This window comes from Mustela nigripes, chromosome 13 (assembly GCF_022355385.1).
Source record: "Mustela nigripes isolate SB6536 chromosome 13, MUSNIG.SB6536, whole genome shotgun sequence".
Taxonomy (NCBI): Eukaryota; Metazoa; Chordata; class Mammalia; order Carnivora; family Mustelidae; genus Mustela; species Mustela nigripes.
Window position 1 is genome coordinate 62262994 of NC_081569.1, and position 23204 is coordinate 62286197.

General features: G+C 51.0%; 2 protein-coding genes across 2 annotated transcripts; one reads left to right on the forward strand and one right to left on the reverse strand.

Moving 5' to 3' along the window:
- Nucleotides 1-1587: 1587 nt before the first annotated feature.
- Nucleotides 1588-6623, forward strand: CKMT1A (creatine kinase, mitochondrial 1A). The gene is made up of 9 exons (XM_059372697.1): nt 1588-1928; nt 2562-2760; nt 2966-3061; nt 3403-3624; nt 3750-3835; nt 3957-4080; nt 5718-5852; nt 6052-6177; nt 6381-6623. The coding sequence occupies exons 1-9, from the start codon at nt 1780-1782 to the stop codon at nt 6495-6497; spliced, it is 1254 nt and encodes a 417-aa protein (XP_059228680.1). The 5' UTR covers nt 1588-1779; the 3' UTR covers nt 6498-6623.
- A 242-nt stretch (nt 6624-6865) lies between these two features.
- On the reverse strand, nt 6866-22871 carry STRC (stereocilin). The gene is made up of 29 exons (XM_059372121.1): nt 22826-22871; nt 21292-22077; nt 21180-21204; nt 19194-20448; nt 18133-18195; nt 17944-18054; nt 17609-17775; nt 17226-17412; nt 16987-17102; nt 16591-16723; nt 16051-16233; nt 15723-15761; nt 15396-15563; nt 15166-15231; nt 14626-14751; nt 14251-14309; nt 13351-13474; nt 13125-13237; nt 11416-11551; nt 10805-11001; nt 10515-10605; nt 10147-10303; nt 9335-9504; nt 8619-8774; nt 8101-8243; nt 7761-7909; nt 7410-7507; nt 7167-7314; nt 6866-6972 (listed from the first exon to the last, which is right to left on the reverse strand). The coding sequence occupies exons 1-29, from the start codon at nt 22869-22871 to the stop codon at nt 6866-6868; spliced, it is 5319 nt and encodes a 1772-aa protein (XP_059228104.1).
- Between the last annotated feature and the right edge of the window lie 333 nt (nt 22872-23204).

The following is a 23204-nucleotide window of genomic DNA, read 5'->3' on the forward strand; positions in this document are numbered from 1 at the left end:
TAGAACTCTATCTGTTCTCCGATACTTGCTCTCTTACCAGAAGAAAAAATTAAATGACAGACACAAAAGAAAGGTGGATGGCTTCTAAAGATACCCACAAATGAGAAGGGGAGAAAAAGGAACACAAGGAAAGTCTGAGAGAAATGAAGGGAATCTCACTCAGTAGGGCCTCTTCAGTGGGGCCAGAGGACCATGTGAAGGGAATTTCTCTTTCTCAAATAAGATTTCCAAGTATCTTGCTATCTTGTGGGCACACCAAGATAGCTGAGATAAGGGACTAACACCACCATACCCACCCCACCTTACCTGACTTCCATACTGAAGCCCCACACCTCTATTTTGGCTCCAGCATTCATTCTCTTTCCTGCCAGATCAAAGGTCAAGTTACACCTAAGTCAACAAGTCACACTTTGAACTGTGGGAACACACCCTCTCAAATCAGAATATACACCTTTTGAGAAGAGAAGACAGAGGACCAGTAGGAAGGGAGAGATTCCCTGGCAACCTTAGGCCCTTAAACACCACTCCCCTTTACACACTGTATTAAATAGCCTTAGGAAGCCAAGAAAGTAACACTTGTGGTGATTGGAGACCTGTGCCTGCCTGTTCCATTCCTACACCTCGTCATCTCACCACACCCTTCACTTCACCTTACACTCTCCTCCGTCCCAGGAACTGAAGCTACAAAGAAGGAAGAGAAGGGAGAAGAGAAAGAGGAAACTAAGGATTCCCAGCCCAACCCCAAGCTCCATATCCAGTACAACGAACAGGTAGGCAAGCTTGCAGAGAATACTCAGAGGGAGCCCCGTGGGCAGCAAACACTTCTGAACCTGAATAAAGCATGAAGAATTAAAAGATCAAAGGTGAAGTAGAGGTTGGGGAGGAGAGGGGGGGGGGTGTATGGAGAAAAGCGGGAGATCTTGAGAAGTGGAGGCAGGACAGGGCTTCAGGCTTGGGGGCTGAGTGGGGGTAGGAAACACAATATAAATGGGCAAGAGTTAATGTTTCTCTGGTTCCTCTTAGGGAATGCTTTCACAATCTTGTAAGAATAGCACAGGGGTGGCAGAAGGGCTCCTTAGTCCTCTTCCTGGTTCTAAGGAAAAGGTGACCTTGAGCCACCAGCGTCTTTTCCAGTGTCTGCCTCTGTGTGTTTTCTTCCTGTCTTTCTCTGGTATCTGTACTTATTCTGCGGTTTCTCCTGGCGGCCGCCTCCCCTGAGGATATGAAGAGGTTACTGGGGAAGGCCAAAAACTAGAGAAGAGGTTGTGCAATGTCACCCCTTCACACCCAGAGCGACGAATCGGGTTCCCGATTAAGTGGAGAAGCTTGGGGGAAGGGTGTTCGGCTTTCTCGGGTCCCCTCGGCTGCTGTCCTGTACTTGGTGCTGAAATCTGGGCGACCTCCTCTCAAGTGGGCCCGCATCCCCGGCCTAGAGTTGGGGAGCTCCGGTCCCCTAATCTACCTGGCGGAGCTTACCTCCTCTGCCCCCGCACACCTAGCCGGGTCGCAGGCGGAAAGGCGGAGCCTGCGTGAGCCCCACCCCTGGAGACTGCGGCTGGGGCCTCCCTCTCTTCCACCACCCGCCGCTCGCTCATTGCGCCTCTCCTGCAGTCTGGTTGGAACTCGCTCCATCTCCCGCTCCAGCCTCCACTCCGGCCCCCATTTCGGCTCCAGCCTCGCATCGAGTTCTGGTCCTCAATCCTCCGGGTTGCATCCTCCCTCCCGTTCCTGCCCTCCGCCAGCTCCCGCTCCGGGATTGAGTAGCCGGACCCTCAAGGCATGGCTGGTCCCTTCTCTCGTCTGCTGTCCGCCCGCCCGGGGCTCAGGCTCCTGGCTTTGGCTGGAGCTGGGTCTCTAGCCGCTGGGTTTCTGCTCCGCCCGGAACCTGTAAGAGCCGCCAGTGAACGACGAAGGCTGTATCCCCCGAGGTATCAGTGTCTGAGGCGCAGGGGTGTCGGGTGGGGGGGGGGGTAGGTGGTGACGGGAACGTAGATGGGGATGGAAATGAGGACCCCGGCAACAGAGAAGGGTTATAATCACGAAGGCTCTGGAGTGGAGTGCTGTACAGTCTGGAGACCTCAGTGGGTTAGGGATTGAGGCCAAAACCGTGAGGTTAAACGCATTCCTGGGGACCTGTAACCCGCAGTCCCCGCCCCCAAGACCCGCTCAGGCCCTGTGAGTTCTGGCTGCACCCACTCTGCCCAAATCACTAATTGAGAAACCAGGAACTATCCTTTTCGCTTTCCTGCTGTTTCCCACCATTTCCTGAATTCCCCTCCATGGGCTTTCCCCTCCCCCATCCCTAATGTTGTGTTAATGGTAGGAAAGAACTGAGCAAATCTGGGGGAATTGAGCTGGTTAGCAAGAGGAAGCTAGAACTGTTGGGAAAGAATAGACCCTGAAAGTCCGTAAAGAGATTACCAAGGTTTAGGCTCCCTCTAATCTCCCCTCCTCCCAAGGAGCAAAGCCAGTCATGGCTAACTGGATAGCTCCCTGCTGACTGCCCTGGGTCTAGGCCCCCTGTGCTCTCCCTCCATGGTTACTGGGTGCCCCCTCCCTAGCGCTGAGTACCCAGACCTCCGAAAGCACAACAACTGCATGGCCAGTCACCTGACCCCAGCAGTCTATGCCCGGCTCTGCGACAAGACCACACCCACTGGTTGGACGCTAGATCAGTGTATCCAGACTGGCGTGGACAACCCCGGCCACCCCTTCATCAAGACTGTGGGCATGGTAGCTGGAGATGAGGAGACCTATGAGGTAGGGGGCCCCCAGAGTCTCCCTGGTGACCCAACTCATCTTCCCAGTAATCCCAGCACCTTCCCCCTACAGACCCTTCACTTTCCCTTAAGGCTGGACCACTTCCATACGCACGTTTTCTGACCCAGTGAAATGAGTCCATAGCTAAAGCCTGGAAAGGGATCCCCTCTCTTTAACCACCCTCTCCCTCTTAATTCCTCATCAGGTATTTGCGGAGCTGTTTGATCCTGTGATACAAGAGCGACACAATGGATATGACCCCCGAACAATGAAACATACCACTGACCTGGATGCCAGCAAGGTAGGTCAGACATTTCCCCTTCTGATTTGCTTTGCCTTATGTAAAACACTCTGTTTTCTAATCCCTTCACCTTAATCATTTCCTGACTTGGAGTCATTAAACTGTTGAGATTTTTGTCTTGGTGGGGGGGCAGGGAGGAATTGTATAAAATGAGAATGACCATACCCCAAAGTAGGGGGTTTGAGGGAGGGTTCCTAATGCCCCCTTCCCCTTCCGTTGGAGTACTTGCTGACTGGACTCCTACCAATGCATGCAGAATCCTTACAGTTGAAGGTCTCTCCTTCCCCAAGGCCCTCAGTTCCCACTGTGCTCCTGTGACTTTAATTCCTCTTATTCCCTAGATACGTTCTGGCTACTTTGATGAGAGGTATGTATTGTCCTCAAGAGTCAGAACTGGCCGAAGTATCCGCGGACTCAGTCTTCCTCCAGCCTGCACTCGGGCAGAGCGACGAGAGGTGGAACGTGTTGTAGTAGATGCACTGAGTGGCCTGAAGGGTGACCTGGCTGGACGTTACTATCGGCTCAGTGAGATGACTGAGGCTGAACAGCAGCAGCTAATTGATGTGAGGGGCCTTGAGAAGGAGCAGGGTTGAGAAGCAGATGGAAAGAAGAACCAGGGGGAGGGTGGACCAGAGGGCCTAGGGGCTACTGTGAAGATTCTTAAACCAAGTCCTTTTACTTGCCTCAGGATCACTTCCTATTTGATAAGCCTGTGTCCCCATTGTTGACTGCAGCAGGAATGGCTCGAGACTGGCCAGATGCTCGTGGGATCTGGTATGAGGTTTACCTTACCTCTTTTGTCCCCATGTCCCTTAAGTGCCTTTTTTCCCCTCTTATCTCCTCCAGTTCTGGACCTGCCTCTTGATCCCTGTCTTTTCTTCTTTTCCGTTCTCAGGCACAACAACGAGAAGAGCTTCTTGATCTGGGTGAATGAGGAGGATCATACAAGGGTCATCTCTATGGAGAAGGGTGGCAACATGAAGAAAGTGTTTGAAAGATTCTGTCGAGGCCTCAAAGAGGTTGGAGAAGAGTGTATAAGGGAACTATGTGGGAGGACATAAGGAAAAACCAAAGACTAGACTATATAATTTATCAACCAACTCAGGACACTTTTGATAGCAAAGGGGATTATCATCAGTCACTCCAGGACAATATATCAGGACTCTCTCGAGGGAAAACCAGGATATATGGTCACACAAGAATAGAAAGAGAGAAAGAATGTCATGAGTACAAGGTAGTAAATAAAGCAGTTGCCATATAAACAAAGGAGTAACCCAGTGCCTGGGATTTGTGGAGTGTTCAAATAAGGAAAAGTTTGAGCCTGGATCATGGTAGGGAGTAAAAGATTGGCGTGTCCATGATTCCAATGTAACCACCCAGTTCTGAGCCAAGGTAGGTCTTGGCTCTGGATTCTGTCATTTTCACTAAAGTATCATGTCTAGATTTTAAGCTGAGAGCAGGAGGAAGACTGGGGAAAATGGAAGATGGAATGGCATAAGTTCCAGAATGTGTGGCTCTACTGAATTCCTTAGTCTTATATGGATTAGGTCTCCATATTCTATTCTAGATTAGAAATCCCTATAAACCCAGTTCTTATTGTATGTTTTCCTATATTCAATTCTATTTTGAACTTGTAAAGACAGCTCCTCTTCTTTTAGATTCTAGCTGGGAAGTTTTTATTATTTTTGGCAAATAACAGATAACATATTCTTTCAGTGGGTAGGGAAGTACTTTTCAAATGATATGCCTCAGGTGTCTCATCTGTAAAATTGGGATAATAAGGCTTCCTACATTTTTATGTTATTGTGGTGATTAAGTGAGATAATGCATGTGAAATGCTTGGCCCATAATAAATGTTCAGTAAATGTTAGCTCCTATTATTATTTTTTTAGATGGAAGGGTTTCCCCTTGGCCAGCCTGTTAAATATGCCCCCTATACCATAGTTTTGTTTTGTTTTGTTTTGTTTTTGAACTATGAATAGAGTCCCCTTTACTCAGGTAGTTTTCATGTCCAGTACTCTGGCAGATCCCCTGTGTCTTGAACTCTAATGGCCATCTCCATGATTAGGATGCTCAAGTGAAACAAAATACCCTTCTCTTACTTCCCTCCAAACCCCCTCACGCACACCCTTAACTATGAGTCCGGCTCTTCTGGACTGTTTGCACCTTTCTCTCTGCCTTCTCACATGTGCTTTTTCCACAGCTAACAGAAGGCTTTCTTGCCTCTTCCTGTTGCAAAGCCTACACCCTCATTTTATGTGTGAAAGAACCCTTCCAAACTCTAGGCTCATTAGCAAAGCAAAGATAATCCATGTATGCTGAGCTCATTGAATAATCATCCCTTTCTCAGTTCAGTCTACCACCCCCACTCATTTCCCTAGATCATCCCAAATGCATCATTCTCCCAAGTTTCTCCTCTTTCACATGTAAGATATTTTGCTGTAATCACACCATTATGGGCTTGCAACATCAAAATTACCTTGTATGCATGATAATGACAAACCATTTACACACAAACACACACACACCCCACAGTGTCATTCTCTCACAGCCCAAGTTTCTGGTTCTAGATATACTTATAGAATTCCTGTAGGTCTGGCTAAGGGAGGGTTCACATATCCCTGACTTTTCACTAACAGAGCCTTTATGGACTCAGGTGGAGCGGCTGATCCAGGAACGTGGCTGGGAGTTCATGTGGAATGAGCGTTTGGGATACATCTTGACCTGTCCGTCTAACCTGGGCACTGGACTTCGGGCAGGAGTGCACATCAAACTGCCTCTGCTAAGCAAAGTAAAGGAATTGTGGGGTTAGAGTGGAGCATGAGTGAGGACAGTGGCTGTGTGTGGTTGGGAGGGGGTGAGCATTTTGGAAAGGTGCCAGACATATTGTGGCTAGAAATGTCAGGGGAAAGGGCTCTGAGCTCGTTCCAGTCATAACCAGTCTCTGCCCCTATTGACCCTGCCCCCAACCCCTATATCTTCCCCTCTAGGATAGCCGCTTCCCAAAGATCCTGGAGAACTTAAGGCTCCAGAAACGTGGTACTGGAGGAGTGGACACAGCTGCCACAGGCAGCGTCTTTGACATCTCTAATTTGGACCGACTGGGCAAGTCAGAGGTGAGATCCTTAGGGATTAGGGTGAGGAGAGGTATAGGTCTGTGGGGGTTGAAATATGGTGGTGAATGGGCCCTAGGAATCTGAAATGAAATTCAGGTTGAGTGGGGAGGCAACTGGAAAGGAGTTCCTAGAGCAGGCAAATCAGTGCTGAAGAAGGAAACTCAAGTTATGGGAAGCAGAGATCAAGGGTTAGTGTCCTTCAGGTGGAGCTGGTGCAGCTGGTCATCGATGGCGTGAACTATTTGATTGATTGTGAACGGCGTCTGGAGAGAGGCCAGGATATCCGCATCCCTCCTCCTCTTGTCCACAATAAGCATTAAATCCCCCTCCCCAGAAGATGACTCAAGATCCCCAAGACTTCTGCTTGTTCTAATGTGGCCCATTCTACTTGCCTTGGATGCCCCCAACTCCCTTCTGTCCTAGTAAAGACTCCTTGCTGTGCTCTAGCTGTCTGTGTTATTTCTCATGGGTGGGGTAAAGAGGGACTAGCCTCCAGGAAAGGAAAAGAAGCAGTGGGGTTATTTATGATGGAAAGAAGTCTCCAGATATGGCATGCCAGGAACACTGATTCTCAGGTGGGTGGAAGGCATTAGCATTTTACCCATATTCCTCATCGGCTTCCTGAAGATAATTAGAATGCATTTCCATTTGCACTTTATTAAAGTTTCTTTCCCAACAATCTCTCTCTTTAACTGTAGAGACAGGTTTGTAGCAGGTTGCCAAGGAAGCAGATGGTCAACGCCATGGCCCAGGAGGGTTGTGACCAGTCTTGAAGGCCCCGGGCTGTGCTTCGACCTATAATGAGACAGAGAATGGGAGGAATATTATACCTCTGTTCCCCAGGAACCACTAATAGATGGCAGCTATCTGCCTAGATCCCTTTATTCCAGGGATCTCCCTGAGTGAGTCTTACGAGCCAGAGAGAACTAAGTCCAGGGTCAGATTCTGGGTCAGGAGTTGGAGGTCAGGCTGTGCATTTGGGAACTCACCCTGCTGTTCTGGATTCTCCTTCCCCTCGTGCTGGGCCCATGCCACAGCTCGTCGCTGCTCAGGACTCAGAAAGGCCATTTGTTCAGGAGTGACAGCCACAGCCTGAACACTTGTGAGACTAGATAGCTGGGTGGGGCTGAACACCACCTGGGGGTGGGGACAGGAATCAGTGCATCCACTGTAGCCCCTGTTGGGCCCTGGCTCTTCATGGTCACCCCAAACGCCAGCCCATCAATACTTACAGCAAATTTAGGAGCAGGGATGACAGAAATAGCAAGAGGGGTAAGGCCCTGGATCTGTTCCTGCAGCAGTGCTGAAAGAGCCAGGTCTGGGATCCCTGCTGTTAAAGCAAGTGGGATGGACATTCAAACACTGTTGTATACCTCCCTCCCCCCTTCTCTTCAAACCTACAGACCTTCTCCAACCTCTCCCAAAGTACCATACACCTTCCCCAACACATCTTCAACCTCTTACCTAAATATCTTCTCAGACTCCCACCTTGAAGAATTCCAGAGCAGTACTCCACCCAGTCCAGCCATGGTACAGAAACCAACCCATGACAACCAGAACCAGCAGTGGTCCGGCCTCCCTACCTGCTATGGTGCCGATTTCAGTGAAGATCTCAGGCCCCCAGTTACTGATGGGACCAAAACCACCAGGCAGCACAAGGAGCTGGGCCAGAACTTCCAGCTGCTGCTCAGAACACCGGAGATGCAGATTGCCCAGGAAGAGAGCTGCTTGGCTGTGGAAGAGTGGGGTGGGAGGGAGGAAGATTCAGCCACGGTGATAGGGCGCATGGTTGTGAGATGGGAGTAGAGACTGCTTCAAGTGAGGTCCCTTCCTCCCTGGGGCCACTCCTTCATGAGCCTTCCAACCCCAGTGAGTCCACCTTTACCTCAGCACCACCACCCACAACCCCCCTCCACAGGTGACCTAAATTCCCAACTGCTGATATGCTGTAGCTCCTCTGGCCGAAGTCCGCAGAGCGTATAACCCAGGGCAGTCAGGTGAAGGAAGTCCAGGTGGCTCACGTGCCGGCCACTCTGCCGCAAGAAACTGGAGACCACAACCCGGAGCTGATATGGGGATGGAGGGCAGAGAATAAGGAGAGAAATCATGGGGAATTCTTGGAAGAGGAAGTGATTAGGGAAGTGACAAGTGCTACTGGACTATATACTTCTATTCTTAAGACCAGAAGTTCCACTAGGCATGGGGAAGGTTGAGGATCCAAAACTAGGCCAGGGAAAATAGGCAGGAGGGAGTTTTACCTGTGCAGGGGCTCGAAGTGAATAAATCACAGAGTTTCTAGTGCCGCAAATATGGGGTATTTAAAAATAGAAAGAATGGCCAGGGAGGGTGACAGGAAAACATTCCTTGGGCGTTAGGTGACCTAGAAGCCTGGACCTGTGGAATGGATGTTTGGAAGGTAGTAGAAAAAGGGAAGGTGTTACCTGGACAGAGCTCCAGCCATCTATCTGTCCCAGGGTGCTCAGCACTCCCCAGTCCGCTAGGGTCAGCTCCTGTAGTTCCCGCTCTCCTAGACCTATTAAGAGCCGACCCAGCTGCAGGATCTGCTCAGGACGGAATCCCCGGGGAGGACCCCACAACTAGGAGAAAGAGAAGAACAATGTGAATGGAAAAGCATTGCTCTAGGAGTCAGAATGCTGGGTCTTAGTCATGCCTCTGACCTTAGCTGTCACTTGCATCTCTAGGTCTTTAGCTTCCTCAGCTGTAAAATGAGGATGGTTTAAGGTTCCTCTGACTAGGCCATTACTGAAAGATGCTAGAGTCTCAGTAGGGAAGAATAGCACACTCTTAGTCCATGATTTCTAAACGTTTATGTGCACCAGATTCACTGGGAATGCCTGTTAAAATGTAGATCCCTATAGCATTAAGATGATTCTTCAGTGAGCGGCATGGGACCCTTGCATCAGCATTTTAAAAACCTACTCCCTGGATAATTTTGATACACAGTAAAGTTTGGTAACCACTGCTTTCTTCCCTCTACCCATTGAACTAGCTTCCTTTCCTCTGACTCCCTACTCAGGATCCAAACTCTCTAATTCTTTAATCTTCTGTTTCTCCCACTTCTTACCCGGCTATCCATTTCCTTGTGTTCCACACTGCACCCAACCAGCTTCCTCATGTTGGCCTCTCCATCCCTAACCTGTTTTGCCTTGCCCATCGCTGCCCGTAGTTCTTCAGGCCCAAGACCTGGGTCTCCCGCAAATAATGCCAGGCAGTCCTCAAAGTCTGAGAGCTCCATCTCCGCAATCTGGGTTGCTGACCAGGCTGCTGGGAATGTCCCCCGTACATCTGCACAATTTGGCACAGGTTCTGAAGAGGTAAGGCAGGCACAGGGAGTCAGTGTGGAACTAAACTACGCCCCGAGAGATATCTACAGATGGAATGACCCCTCCAACCTTTGGAAAGGGCAATGTGGACACTATGGGCCAAAGGATTACTATAGTGTGAGAATTACAGGACTCAAAGGACATTAGAAGAAGTAAGTGATTAGAGAGGACAAGCTCCACATTATATAAATGGAAGACTGAAAGAGGTTGCCTAGGGATTTAATGGCAGGTCTAGATCAGAACCCAGGTCTCAGGTCCCAGAGGGTCCCCTGCCTACATCCTAAGCATCTTCCCAGCAGTCAGCTCCATACTCTAGCACAGAGCCGAGCCTACAAGCTGGGTCACTGTTAACAGGGATAAGACAATAGGAAAAGGGAAATCCTGGGCTCAAAGTGCAATGGGTTCTAAATTTCTAGGGCTATAGAACCCTAGAACTAGAAAAGACCTTGAAGATCATCCCGCTAACCACTTTGGTTTATAGATTAGAAAACCAAGCCCAGAGAACAGAAAGTGTGTAAATCTTCCCAAAGGGCACATCATACCTAAAGCCTAAAATTCTGATTCCATTGCTGAATATTCTTTTCTATACACTCTAATAGACTTAAGAATATTTGGGTAGTTTCACCTGGGAGATCTTCTGCAGTAGGCCGTACAATCCCAGCTACCAAGGCGGCTTTCTTGGGCGCAAGCTGTGGACCGCCACATAGCTGTCCAACTCTGCTCTGCTCCCAGCTCCGCTGCTTCTCTAGGAGCCGCTCCAGGGTCTCTGGTCCCAAGGCTTCCTGTGTGAGAAGTGATATGGAGAGTGCAGAGATCTAGGAAGGTCAGGGCCAGCTGCTGCAGCTCTAATTCTAAAGTCTTTTCTCTTTTTAGCAATTTCCCCAGATTCAGGCTTTACAACCCTTGCCCCACACCTCCTTGGCCTTAGCTCCCCAGAACTAGCTCACCAGTCCCCTCTCTGCCCTTACTCCCTCCCTTGTTCCTTCACCTCACCCTGGGGATCAAGGAAATAGCTTCGGTAGACAGAGTGAGTACTAGGCGTCCAGCTTGTTCTACTTCACCCTGGCTCCACAACTCTGGCTTCCTGGGGGACAGGAAGAAGATCAGGGGCTGGGATGCTGAGAGAACTGTGATGGAAAGGAAGGGGGAAAGAGGACATGCTAGGATTGGGGACTCAGGGCTCCAAGGACCCTTGAGTGTATTAAATGAGCTGCCACTGATGATGGTGGTTAAGAGGGTGGGTGTAGGATGAGTTAGAATTGGAAGTTTCCGAAGGTTCATACCCAAGAACAGGCTCCTGCGACAGGAGCCATCCCAGCTCTGTGGCAAATGGCTCTCCTAGGCAGAAGCCCTGCAGCTGATTGAGATGGGCCAGGAGGATCGGTAGGGGGATCCGTCGTGTACTCTCTATCCCCAGGAATCCAACCAAGGGGCCCAATGTCTCCAGCACTTCCCTTGAGACTGTTGTCTCCTTTGGAGCCTAGAGAGGGGCATCAGGCCTTGGGACAATGCATCTCTGACTCAGACGACCAGACTCTTTGATCAAGACACCAAAATCTTTGATTCTTCTCTCCCTCCAAGCTCCCAACTCAAAACCCTATAATGTTCACTGCCATTGTTTACTTTCTTAAATCAGGAGCCCAGATAGGTGGAGGCAGAAAGGCTAAGCGATGGAATCCAAAGGATTTCTGGGACTCCAGTGAATGTGGATAGGAAATAGGAAGCAGGTTCTCAAGGAATAGAACCTGGAGGTAGATCTAGGGGCTAGGGCCTTGTGGACAAGAACCTGTTTGGCATCAAAAGTGTGGGGCTGGGCCTAGAAGACAGAGAGCATTGTCTGAGAGGTAAAAATGATCCAGCCAGCAACTCTGAGTCTGGTAGGTTGGACTCTTACCAAGTTTTGTAGGGCCCTCTCTGCCAGGGCTATACGGTGGAGTGGGGTCAGTGCCAGCAGCTGCTCTGGAGCTCCTCGTACCAGCTCCACCACCAACATAATAGATTCATTGGACAGTCTCTCCATCAACCGGACCCTATAACAATTTGACAACAGGGGCCCTCAGAAATGAGCCCTGTTGAAAAGAGACCACAGAACACCACATTGCCCAGACAAAAGAGGTAACATCAGAATAAACCTTATGTCCCTGACAGGATCTGATATTAAATTGCCCCAGATGCAATTCCCATCATAGTGTTTAAAGGGAGGGAACAAAAGGAATGACATACTTCTAGTATTCCCGAAAAGAAATGACCAATGATCCTACCATCTAATGGAACCCAAAACACCAAATATCAACTATCTTTAGTTATCAACCCCATTGATAGATTAGGAGACGGGTTCCCAGAGGTGGTGGGATCTTACTCCCAGTTCCTCTCTTCTACAGCATCACCCTTCCTCTACCTGTTGGGAGGGGGTCCTCTCTCATTTGTATCATGCTACACAGTTTACCAAGTTCTTTTGGGTGTTCTCTCATTTGATCCTTATGACAAGATTTTGAGGTAAGAAAGGTATTTTTCTTACTCTTTCACAGATGAGGGACTCAGGTCTTCCAGCTCATGGTCTAGGATCTTTCACCTTATCTAGGTCCTTGGAATTCTAAAATTATCTAAATTAAAAAGATTTGAATGGCTTTATTTTTAAGCCCTCTTGCCCCCAAATTGGGAGTGATATTGTATACTCTAGGGCTGCCAAATCTGGAACTAGGCTGTGTAGCACAAGGGCCAAAATCTGTGGAAAGACCTATAAAAATGTAAGGATGGAGTCAACCACTTTGACCACCACCTCATCCCTAGGAAGGCTAACACCAGCCTTTTTCTACCCTGACTTACAGTTTAGATGGCAGTGGGGTAGAGATGGGGGTAAAATGGAAAAAGAGGCCTATGAGAGATACTCATAAACTCCCAGAGTCTGTGTTAGGAGGACTCAGGTTCATGAGTTTTCTCTCCCCACGACCCTTACCCATACTTGAATGTGCTGTACAACATTCCTGCCATGGGACCATCCAGCCTAGGCTTGAACACCTCTTGAATTGTGATGTTGGGAATTCACTACATCAATTTTCCTTATATTTTGCAAGACTCTGATTTTTATTCCTTTGTCCTTGCAATGCCCAATATGGCCCTTCAGAAACATGCCCATCTATTTTCTATTTGATAGCCTTTGGGGTATTTGAAGGCATTTATCATGCATGTTTCATACATGTTTTCTTTCTGTACTCCACTGGCACACTGACAACATGGTTGCTTAAACAGACTATAATCCTCTAGGGCAGAATTGGACCATTGCCCCCCTCAGCTTAGATAGTCTATCTCTATTAATGTAGCCTATTATATTATGACTGCTTGGAAGGCCACAGCATCGTGTTACCCACCCTCAGCTGTCCCATGTTGGGACCATGTTCTGGGAACCAGTCAAGACATAGAGCAACTTTGAATAGAATCCTCCACTTTGGGCTATAACTGGTATCAGGGAACCATCAGGAAAAAAAAGAAAAACAAACAAACAAACAAACAAAAAAACACCACCTAAGGGCACTTCCTAAGGGCAGATCTTCTACCCCAAGTTGAGACTTCTAAGGAGCCAGTTTCTCTAGTCAGAGCACTTACGGTAAATCCAGGAGTAGCTTTGCATCTAGCCCACTCAGTTCTGGCCCCAGGGTTGCCAACTCTGGCTCTGGCATGGTCATCCTCCGCTGTAGCTCTGCCCAGATACAAGCCCTCTGTAGGACAGGGTAGGGAAACATGTCAGGACAGACTTAAGTTTGGGAACCGGATTCTGTATCCAGGGTCCTTGCCTCCCTGCTCCAACTAATGCCTAAGCACCCCCTCTCACCAGGCTCCCTCGAACCCCAGTGGGCAGCTGATAGATCATGTGCACAACTTCAAGGAAGTCTGCCATCGAGTTGATCTGCTGCAGAAACTCACACGACATGCCCCCCGCCAGGGTGCCCAGAGCCCTGTAGGTGTGTGAATGGACAGATGCTCATTCATCACATGCCATGGTCTGTCTGCTCATTGTATCAACACAAGTACAGATGCTCATTTACAGTAACTTATAGTTTGAGATATGATTTTCCACGGATGTTCTCATTGGCTCCCCACATCATCACTGTTTATCAGAGAGGAAAATAAACATTCACAGAGGTCAAGCGAAGTTCCCCACATTATTCTCCTACAAACATGCTAAACTGAGCCTAGAGCTAGATCTTTAGATTCTGAAGACCATGATTCTTCTACTTACTTATTCCTGTTTATTCTCCTTGGCCAGTGGTTCTGATTAACTAACCGGATCAAACTAACAACAGCAAATGTCTATTGGGAGCTTGCATAGGGCCAGCCACTCTATTAAGTCCCTTACATGCCTTATCTCATTTAATCTTTATAACCACATCCTATGAGGTAGGTACCATTTTAATTCTCATTCTATAGAAGGAAAAAACTGAAGCTTAGAGAGGTTAAATGACTTGCCCAAGATTGCAAATACATGTCAGGGCTGGGACATGAACCCAGGTTTTCTGAATCTGGGTAGATTCAGATAGACTCATCAGGGTAGTTGTGGTCCTGTGGGAGGGCAGGAGGGTAAAGGGAGAAAGAGCCAAGAGGGAGACCACAGGCTGGCACCATGTGTCATTCATCCCTACATCTCCCAACACATCACATGGTATCTGGCACATGGTAAGTGCTCAAAAATTGTTAGTTGAATTAAACTCACTGCGCAACACAGGTTACTCACTGCAGATTCCTGAGTGTCAGGTTGGTGGGCACCTGCATCTTCTTCCAGAGAAACTGTGCCTACAAGAGAAAAAAGAGGAGCAGCACCCCAGCAGAGATAGTTGCCTAAGAACTTAAGATGCTTTGGACCCAGTCTTGCCTCCCCACCGTGTAGATCCCATTAGCCTCCTGCTCTCCCAAATGCACATTCCTCTCCGACAGAGAGACAGAGACAGAGACAGAGAAATGGAGGATTAGGGAGGAGGGAGAAGAAATGAGCCAAGCAAGTCATATTATAAAATATAAAGGATGCTCAGGCTAAAGTGCCCAATGTAGGGCTGCTGGGTAAAAGAGGTGGGACACAGTGGGTAGTCCTAGGCTAAGTGGAGAGAATTACCTGCTGCTCAGACCAGGGCAGCTGGCGGTAGCGCCTCCGGTTAGCCAGAAGAGCCGTGGTGTCCAGCTGCAGCAGCTTCAGCGGGAGTAGGGGAAGCAGGCAGTCTGGCCAGGTGGTGGGGATAGGCTGCCAGTGGCCATGTGAGTGTCGCAGTGCAGCAGTAGGTAAAGGGAGCCATGGGGGCAGGAAAGGACCACAGCTAGGATAAGACTGGATGATCTGTGCCACTAGAGCGGTGCACGCCTGAGGGCCCTCAAGGCGGCTGCGGGCAAGTCTTGCTGCTATTTGGGCACCTGGTGGACTAAAGTCCTCTCTGAGCTTTGGTCTCTTTATCTGAAAGCAGGGTGGTTGGCCTTGACATTCTAGGCCAGTGTGGATCATGCTTTCCTGTTCTCTGGAACTGGGGAGGGCAACTAATGTCTTGGGGGGGGGGGCACAGAGCCAGCCTGGACTCTTGGGGGGAGTGTGTGAAGCAGCACCAGCCGTATGAAACCGCCCTTGGATGGGGAGAAGAGTTTAGTTGGGAGATGCCACACGTACCTGACCAGGGATACACACAGCTGCACCGGCACCTGTCGTACCTATGTTTTTAACTCCATCTTTCCCCTGCGTGAGAATTGGCAGTGTGTGTGTGTGTGTGTGTGTGTGTGTGTGTGTGTGTAAGAAAGTGGGGAAGTGTGGGAGACCTTCCCTGGCCAAAGGGAAGATTCCCTGCTCCTTCCCCAGAGCCCACATCCTTAAGGGCCTCATCCTCCCTGCCACTCTCATACCCGAAATGTCTGCAACAATGCTGCGGTCTGGCAGGCTGAGAGGCGTGATAGTTCGGGGGCTAGGCAGGAGCAGGCCCCAATCAGAACTCGCCTAGGGATGGCCTGGAGTGTCTGGGAGCTGAGACCTGGCAGCAGAGGGTGCAAGGAGCAGAGTTCCTCCAGGGACAGCTGGGGAGCAAGAGAGACAAGAGTCCTGAAGAAGAGCAGCAAACCCAGAACAGTAAGTGGCAGGTGAGGAAGCATGGAGGGAAGAAAGGGGCAGATGCAGGAGGCAGGGAAAGGGAGACAAGGACCTCTGGAGGATGTTGAGAAGGGGCTGCTACTCACATCATGTCTGGGGAGGAGCCGACCGAGCAGTAAAACAGCCTAAGGTGGGAGTAGACAGGAAACAGCAGCTTTTCAGGTCCTGGCGGCCAGGTTTGAAACAAGTCCCGAGGGCCTACTCTCTAAAACTTGTAGCTCCCTCTCTACCACTCCTACTGACTAGCCTGGCCATGGATCTTCTTGATCTGAAGAAGGGGGTATGAGGGGTCCCTCCTTGGGACAGAGAAAAAGGAGGAGGCTCTAGAGGAACTAATGGTATCCCTGACCGTAATTCTCTTGACTGGTGTTCCCAGGGCTGGAGGGTAGACACCAGAGAGCAAGACAGGCCCACCTGGGCGGGTGTGACACTGGTTCCCTGCAGGGCAGGAAGCATGGCTCTTAGCTGGGGCTCTGACAGCTCCTGCAGGAAGCGGAGGCCCAGCTGAGGGAAGAGAGGGGCCCAGACTCGCAGCTCCCCAGGGCTCAGCACAGCCCCTCCGGAAGAGCGCAACACTCCCAGAAGCTCATATGCCACCTGTAACCAAAGAAGTTTTGGGACTGGAGAGAAAAGATAAGTGAACTTTAAACTTCCTGTCTGATCCCGGATTTGGATTTCCTAGGGCCTGGTCTGGGACTTAGAACCAGGGCTGGGATAGGAACAGATTGGGTTGAAGATCTCAGAGGGTATGTGTGGGGTCTCATAAACCAAATGGCATAGTTCTGGAAGAGGTGGTAAACAGATAAGAATGACCATGGATAAAGGAACAGAGGTGGCAGAGGTCCAGGAGGGCTGGCACTATTGTGCTCACGTGTGGTTGAGATGACTGGGCGAGCCCTCCACACTGACTCAAGAAGAGCCTGGGGTCTTGTAGGCCTGTGCCAAGGGGCTCACCCGTCCTTGTGGGCTGAGAGTCCCGTTGGCCGCACATTCCAGCAGCCCCCGTTCCACCGGCCCCATTGGATCACTCAAGGGTACCAGGCTCTGCAGCTCCTCAGGGCTCAGGAAACAGGCGAGGGACCCCAGCCTGAGAAGGGCACGAAGCTGGCCTTCATGTGGTCACGGAAGCTGGCACTAAGGTGGGGACCACGTGGGTACAGCGAGTGGGCATTCTGACCACTAAACTAGGAAATATGGGTGCCATAGATAGGACTCTGTCCTGGAATCCAATACTGCCTGTGTCCCTTGCCTACTTTCTTGCCCCTGCCTTCCTAGGACCCCAACCTATCCAGCAGCCATCCTCGCCGCTCTCCCAATGTGACCTTGATCACCGACCCTACAACCACTCACCTGCGCACCTGCTCCTCTCCATCCTGGACGCTTTGGTTCACCAGGCTGCGTAGCACATGTCGAGCGTGCCCTGGCCCAAGACCTGCTGCTGGCCAGCTATCCTCCAGGGCCTGGATCTGAGATGAGGAGGTGCAGCTTGTATTGGGGTCATGTGGGACTCTTGTGGGGAGGAGCCGACCAGGACTCCTGTCCCACCTAGCACAAGATGGGCTGGTCAAGTTAAGAGGGTCATGTCCTACCTGGTGAGGGCTGAGCTGCAGAAAGTTTTCCAGAGGGAGGTGGGGGAGCAGGGGCAGCACGGCCCACAGAAGTTCTTGGGACCAGGCAGGCACTTCCCCGAAAAGCTCAGGGGCCAGCAGGCGTTTTGCAAGAGCCTCCTTCTGTTCAGGCTTCATTCCTGGGCTATAATCCCGGATGGCAGCCAGGCTGGGGAGAGAAATGGCTCTCAACCCTTGGCCCTGTTCCAAACAGTTGTCCCCTAGTTCTCTGCAGCCCTACAATCATAGGCAAGAAGGAGACTCTCCCTAATTTTAACAGAGAGGATCTCAGAAAGGGGTTGCCCTAGGCCGGTGGGGTCAGCTTGACCCCAGCAGGATCAGGAGGGGTGGTGCGGGGTCCTCACACACTGTCGTTGGCCAACAAGGATGGTGGGAAGCGCATCAGGTCAGAGACAGCCAAGAAGGGAATGAGTGGTGACAGGTCAATGAAGAGTTGGGAGGTGAGTCGTGGGTACCGCTGGAGTAGCAAGGCTGTCAGGCGACCCAGGGCCTGCTCCTCCGATGGTGGTACCTGTGGGGGGCACAGGAATGGATGCTGGCTCTGGAAATGCTCAGTATCCTTGCGATCTCCTCTCAAGATCCTCCTTCCACTGGGCAAGCCCGCTGCACACCGGGTCCTAAGTGCCCTTGATTCCTAGATTTCTCCCTCCACCCTGGTTCCCCCTCTCTCAATACCCACCTGCAGCTGGGCCCAGGAACGGTGCATGAGTGTCAGGAAGCCCTGAGCAGCCTCCCTCTCTGCTGAAAGCACCAGCTGCTGGAGATTTTCCGGCGGCATGTGCAGGTATGCCTAGGAGTGGGAGGTTATGGTAGACACAGCCTCATGGGGTTGTGACCCAGCCCACCCATGTGCCTCTCCAACAGTTACCTGCACTAGAATCTGCAAGGCCCAAACACTCTTCTCCCTCTGGAGCAGATCCCATAGAACAGGCTGGTGGGGAGACAGATAGGATGCCAAGAGATATTTCCTCTGTCCCTCCTGAAGCTTCCCCAGTCACTCCAACTCCTCTTCCTAGGATGCTTGTTCTTTGTCTGAAGCTAGGATGTGTGTCTCCTCAGATATTAAATTCTTTTAGGCCAGGGACAATGTCTCTAACTTCTCCTGTATCCCTTTCCATGCCAGGCTCATTGCTGGCTCAATAAATAAATAAATACTTGGAGATCGGAACCAAATTGCTATGAATCTGTCTAAAATCATTTCACTGGATGCACGGCTTGAGAAAGGTGGACCCCAGCGTGGAGTAAGGAATTTTTACATACCCTGCAGAACCTAGCAAAGTGCCTTTCATAAAACAGGGAACCAATGAATGACTTATGGTATTTATGTATTCTAGTCCCCTCACTCTACAGAGAAGAAACAGAAGCCCAGAAAACCTAAATTAAATTATTTGCCTAACACCACCCTAATTTGTAACATAGTTGACCCCAGAACCCAAGTCTTCCGATTTGTAGTTGCCCTGAATTTTTCTCATTTCTGCCTAATCTTCCTCTATTTTGCCAGTCTCACTCTCTAGGGACAGAATTAGGGCCCTCCAACTTGATCCCTTTCCCTTCTGGAGCAGAAAGGGCGAGAGTCAAAGAGTCAGAATAATGAAATAACATTCATCGCATGTTTCTGTATCTTGCTATATACATAACCCACAACATGTCTTATCTTATGTAATCCTTACAGCCACCCTACCAAAAAATTGGCATGAGTATTAACCCTCATTTATAGATTTAAAAAAAAAAAAAGTATTGCCCAGAGAGGTTAAGTAACTTGTCCAAGGTCGATCATAGAACTAAGATGTGAACCCAAGCCTGTCTGACTCCAGAGCTATGTGCTTAAACCACTAGAGTATACTATACTATTATCCTCTCAGCATTAGAGAAATCATTTGGAGGTCCTTCCCTCTGTTCCCAGGGCTTTCACCTTGGCAGATCACTCACACTGAAGCAAGCCAGCAGCTCCATCTTGTTTGTAACAGAGCTGGCGCTTTCAGTGGGTTCGAAGCCCAGCGGGGTTGGCAGTTCCTCCTCTTCCAGGTACTTCCCGACCGTCCGCAGCACGCTGCGCCGGCCCTCTGGGCGGAAGGCATCCCAGAAGGAACAGTTGTCTGGGAGACTGGAGAGCATCAGGGCCTGCCCCAGCATTCCCTGGGCCTCAGTGCCCCCAGCCCCTGGACCCAGGAGAAAGGTCAGCAGGCGCAGGAGATAGTGTAGGCGTGTGGAATGGGCAAGGGCTGGTACAGAGGACTGACAGCGTGGCAACTGGGATAGCATGCCAAGCAGGAAGGGAGCTGGGGCCAGGCACAATGGGGATGGTCCCAGTGGCGGCAGGGAGGGTAGAAGAGGGCCCAGGAGCCCCTCTAGGAAGCAAGTGTCATTACCCCCACGACTTATCCTGCACTGGCCTGCGAGCCAAGGCCAGAAGGGTGCCAGGGCTTCATACATGGTGTCGTTGACACAGACCATCATCAGGAAGCTTCCCCCATCTGGGCAGCGCTCCCCACAAGGTCCAACGTGGCAGGGTGGGAAGGCAGTGACATCTGGGGTGGGGCCCTGGCACACATGCTGAACCCAGGCCTGATTGCTGGGGGGGACAGCCTGCAGACCTGCCTCTCCACACAGCCGCTCAGCCCACAGAGTCTCGTTCTCCAAGAAGCAGCCCCAGAAGATCTCTGGGGTGAGGGGTACAGGGGGCAGGCCTTCAGGACAGCTGGTGGGGGGTGGGAGCAGGCCAGCACATAGCTGCTTCACCAGGCGGCGGTTGGGGCCAGACAGGGCTGAAAAGGAGAGGTTGCTACATATTGCCTCCAGGAACTGATCGGGAAGCTGGTCATGGCAAGCCTGGAGCCAAGCTTGGGCACCTGGTGCCCACGAGACTGCATACCACACAGCTGTCTGGCAGATGGCAGCGGGGCTGGGAGGGGGCCGCGGGGTGGCCGGCTTGGCATGCTGGCAGAGCAAGTGGATGGAGAAGTTGGAAATGCTGTAGGGTGGTGCTGGGCCCGAGTGGTTCTCGCAGAGGGCCTCCACAGAGATGGCTCGCCGTTGGCGAGGGCTGATGTGGGCTGAGGGCTGGGAAGCCCTGGGCAGAGGCACACCCGTGCTCAGGCAGTGGAGGAGGGCAGGGGGTGGGGGTGGTGATCCAGACAGAAACCCCAGCGCCTGGACATCCCAGGAAAGGTTGTGCCGGATGCCCCTGAGTGTAGAGGGAGGAGCAGGCAGCATCTGGTCAGTTTACATTTCCTCCAGTTGAACATTCTGACCCTGGCCCAGAGCCCTGCAAGGGGGGCAGCAAGCATAGGCTTTTCCAAAAGGTCCCAGGGACCATAGATGTTACTGGTTTAGGTGGAAATGGGAGAGAGATCTGTCCTGCCAAGGCACGAAATCATCTAGGAGGAGCCCCAGTTGGAGTCCCTTCTGTCCACCTGGTTCCTTTCTTTCTCCTTTCTTCATATGCTTTTAGGTAGCTTAGGGCCAACCCTTGGTTGGCCTCATTTCAGGAAGTCTGCCGAGCAATTGAGGAAATCTGACCATGCTCTGGCATTGTTGTGCTGAAATAGTAAGCGATGGAGGAATCCAGTCTTGTCCTTTCTTCCCATATCCCATCTCTACCGGGTAAAATTTATGAAACGTGTGCGAGGCACAGTTCTAAGTGGCTTATATGTACAGTATTAACCCATTCAATCTCACTCTATGGGGGCTAATACTATCTATATTTTATAAGTAGGGAAACTGAGGCATAGAATGAGAATGTAATCTCCCCAAGGTCACATGGCTAGGTAAAGGTAGAGTTGGGACACCAACCTAGTCAGTCACGCTCTAAAGCCACTAAACAACACCCCTCCTGTCAGTTCTCTCCTCCACCCTGGAGACTGATGACTTCCCAGGCCCAGTCAGAACTCCTTTCCTGGCAAGAGAGTTACTTACCATAAAAGCAGCTGCTGAAGGTTGCCTAGGAGGGAAACAATAAGGAAGAGGACTCTCCCAGTCTCACCCCTTCTTTGCCCTGCCACAGCCCAGCAGACCTGGCAGCACTCACCTCCCTGGCACTGCCCATTGGCATCAGGCTCTGGTTGCCCCAGGATAGAAAAAACCTCATCCTGTAGGGAGTCGGTGACACGGAGCAGCCCCTCCTGGAAGGCAGCATAGAGGGGGGCCCCCACTGTGCGCAGCAGGCCTCCCCAAAGAGCCTCCTCAGAGCCTAGTTCCCCCACTGGGGTGAGCAAACCCAACAGACCCTGCAAAAAGTGGGGGGCTTGCTCCCTCCCATCAAGGCCTGTGGCATTGGTGGGGTCTACGCTGGGCTGCACCTGCACCAGGGTCTGCCAGCGTGTACCTTCTAACAGCAGCAGCAGAGAAGGCAACCAGTCAGCCACGAGGACACAGTCAGAGGGCCCATCACGGGTGCATGGGGGGCGGGTAGGGGTAGGGGGTCCCACAGGAACTAAGGCTCCTAGCAGCGCCTCTGCGAGTCCACCCAGCACACCTGCCTGGTGCCCCAGGAAGTCCCGGGGGGTCTGCTCCTGTCCCAGCAGTGCCAGCACATCCCCTAGCAGCCCTAGCATTGGCTCCCAGTCTGGGCTGCCTCTCAGTGTCACTAGGAAATCGTGGAGCCGGAGGGCAGGGGGCTGGAGAGGTGGGGGCTCCCCCACGGGTCCCTCCCCCATTCTCCCAGGCTCAAAGGAAGAAGAAATGTTGGCTAGGAGTGCAGAGAACTGTGAGCGGCTGAGGGACCCGGGGGGAGCCTGGTCCATGGTGGAGAGCAATGACTTCAGGAGGGAGAGCCCAGGGTCCAGGGACTGAATCCCAGTAGGGACCAGAGTCACTGTAAAGAGAGAAACAGGAGCTCACTCAAGGGGAAGAGCCTAGAACCCAATTCAGCCTTGCCCTGGAAGCCAGCCCTAGCTTAGATCTGAAGATGAAGCTCAGGGTTTGGTGAGCTGAGTCCCTTTACTGAATCAGCCTACAGGAAGTCTTGACCTGCTTCCTTTTCTTCTTCTTCTTCTTCTTTTTTTTTTTAAAGGTTTTATTTATTTGACACAGAGATAGAGAATACAAGTAGGCAGAGTGGCAGGCAGAGGAAGAGGGAGAAGCAGGCTCTCCACTGAGCAGGGAGCCTGGGCTCAATCCCAGGACCCTGAGATCATGACCTGAGCCAAAGGCAGCTGCTTAACCAACTGAACCACCCCGGTTCCCCTTGACCTGCTTTCTTAACCTTCGCTTTCTCCCTAGCTCCAGTCTCTGCCCATCTTCCTTTATCTTTTTTTTTTTTTTTTTTAAGATTTTAGTATTTATTTGACAGAGAAAAAACAGGATAGCACAAGCAGGGGGAGTGGGGAAGGGGAGAAGGGGAAGCAGGCTTCCTTGCTTAGTTAGCAATTGCCAATGCCAATGCAGACTCCATCCCAGGACCCTGGGATCATGACCTGAGCAGAAGGCAGATGCTTAACTGACCGAGCCTCCCAGGTACGCCTTCCTTTGTCTTTTATAGAAACCAGTTAATCTCTGCATTCTTAAGTCTCTTTTTAGCAACCATCCCTCTCATCCCCAGCCCTGCTCGCTGTTCCTCTCACCTGCACAGGATAGCGGCAACAGCAGAGGCCAGAGGCTCAGAGCCATGTTTCCAGGTGAGCACCGGTAAGAGGTGAGTTCTGGTTATTCTCACTTTGCGTGGGATAGCCAGGTAAGGGCAGAGCACCACAGGCAGCCAGAGTTGCCACTGACACTATAGTGTGGTCTTTCAGGAAACAATATCTGTAACCTGACAGGTTTGTCACCTGAGCCTCTGAATACCTGATCCTCTGGCTTTGGAAAAAGGTGTGCTTCTGTGAAAGGGACCAGTTATAGGGGATCCCAGGGGGCCCTTGGTGGAGCCTAAGGAGACAGCCTCAGTTAAGAGCCAGGATACAGATAAGGGTGTAATCTTGTAGGGGGGTGGCATTCTGCAGAAAA

Bases quoted from the DNA above. Each gene is read 5' to 3' on its own strand.
- STRC (XM_059372121.1), bottom strand. From the start codon at position 22,871: ATGGCTCTGAGCCTCTGGCCTCTGCTGTTGCCGCTATCCTGTGCAG. The intron at 15,564-15,722 runs GTGAGTAGCAGC...CTTGCTCCCCAG, and splicing joins GGCTCCTCCCCAGACATGAT to CTGTCCCTGGAGGAACTCTG. The intron at 7,508-7,760 runs GTAGGGAGGCCG...TTGCTTTAACAG, and splicing joins TGAAATCGGCACCATAGCAG to CAGGGATCCCAGACCTGGCT.
- CKMT1A (XM_059372697.1), top strand. From the start codon at position 1,780: ATGGCTGGTCCCTTCTCTCGTCTGCTGTCCGCCCGCCCGGGGCTCAGG. The intron at 2,761-2,965 runs GTAGGGGGCCCC...ATTCCTCATCAG, and splicing joins GAGATGAGGAGACCTATGAG to GTATTTGCGGAGCTGTTTGA. The intron at 3,836-3,956 runs GTATGAGGTTTA...TTCCGTTCTCAG, and splicing joins CCAGATGCTCGTGGGATCTG to GCACAACAACGAGAAGAGCT.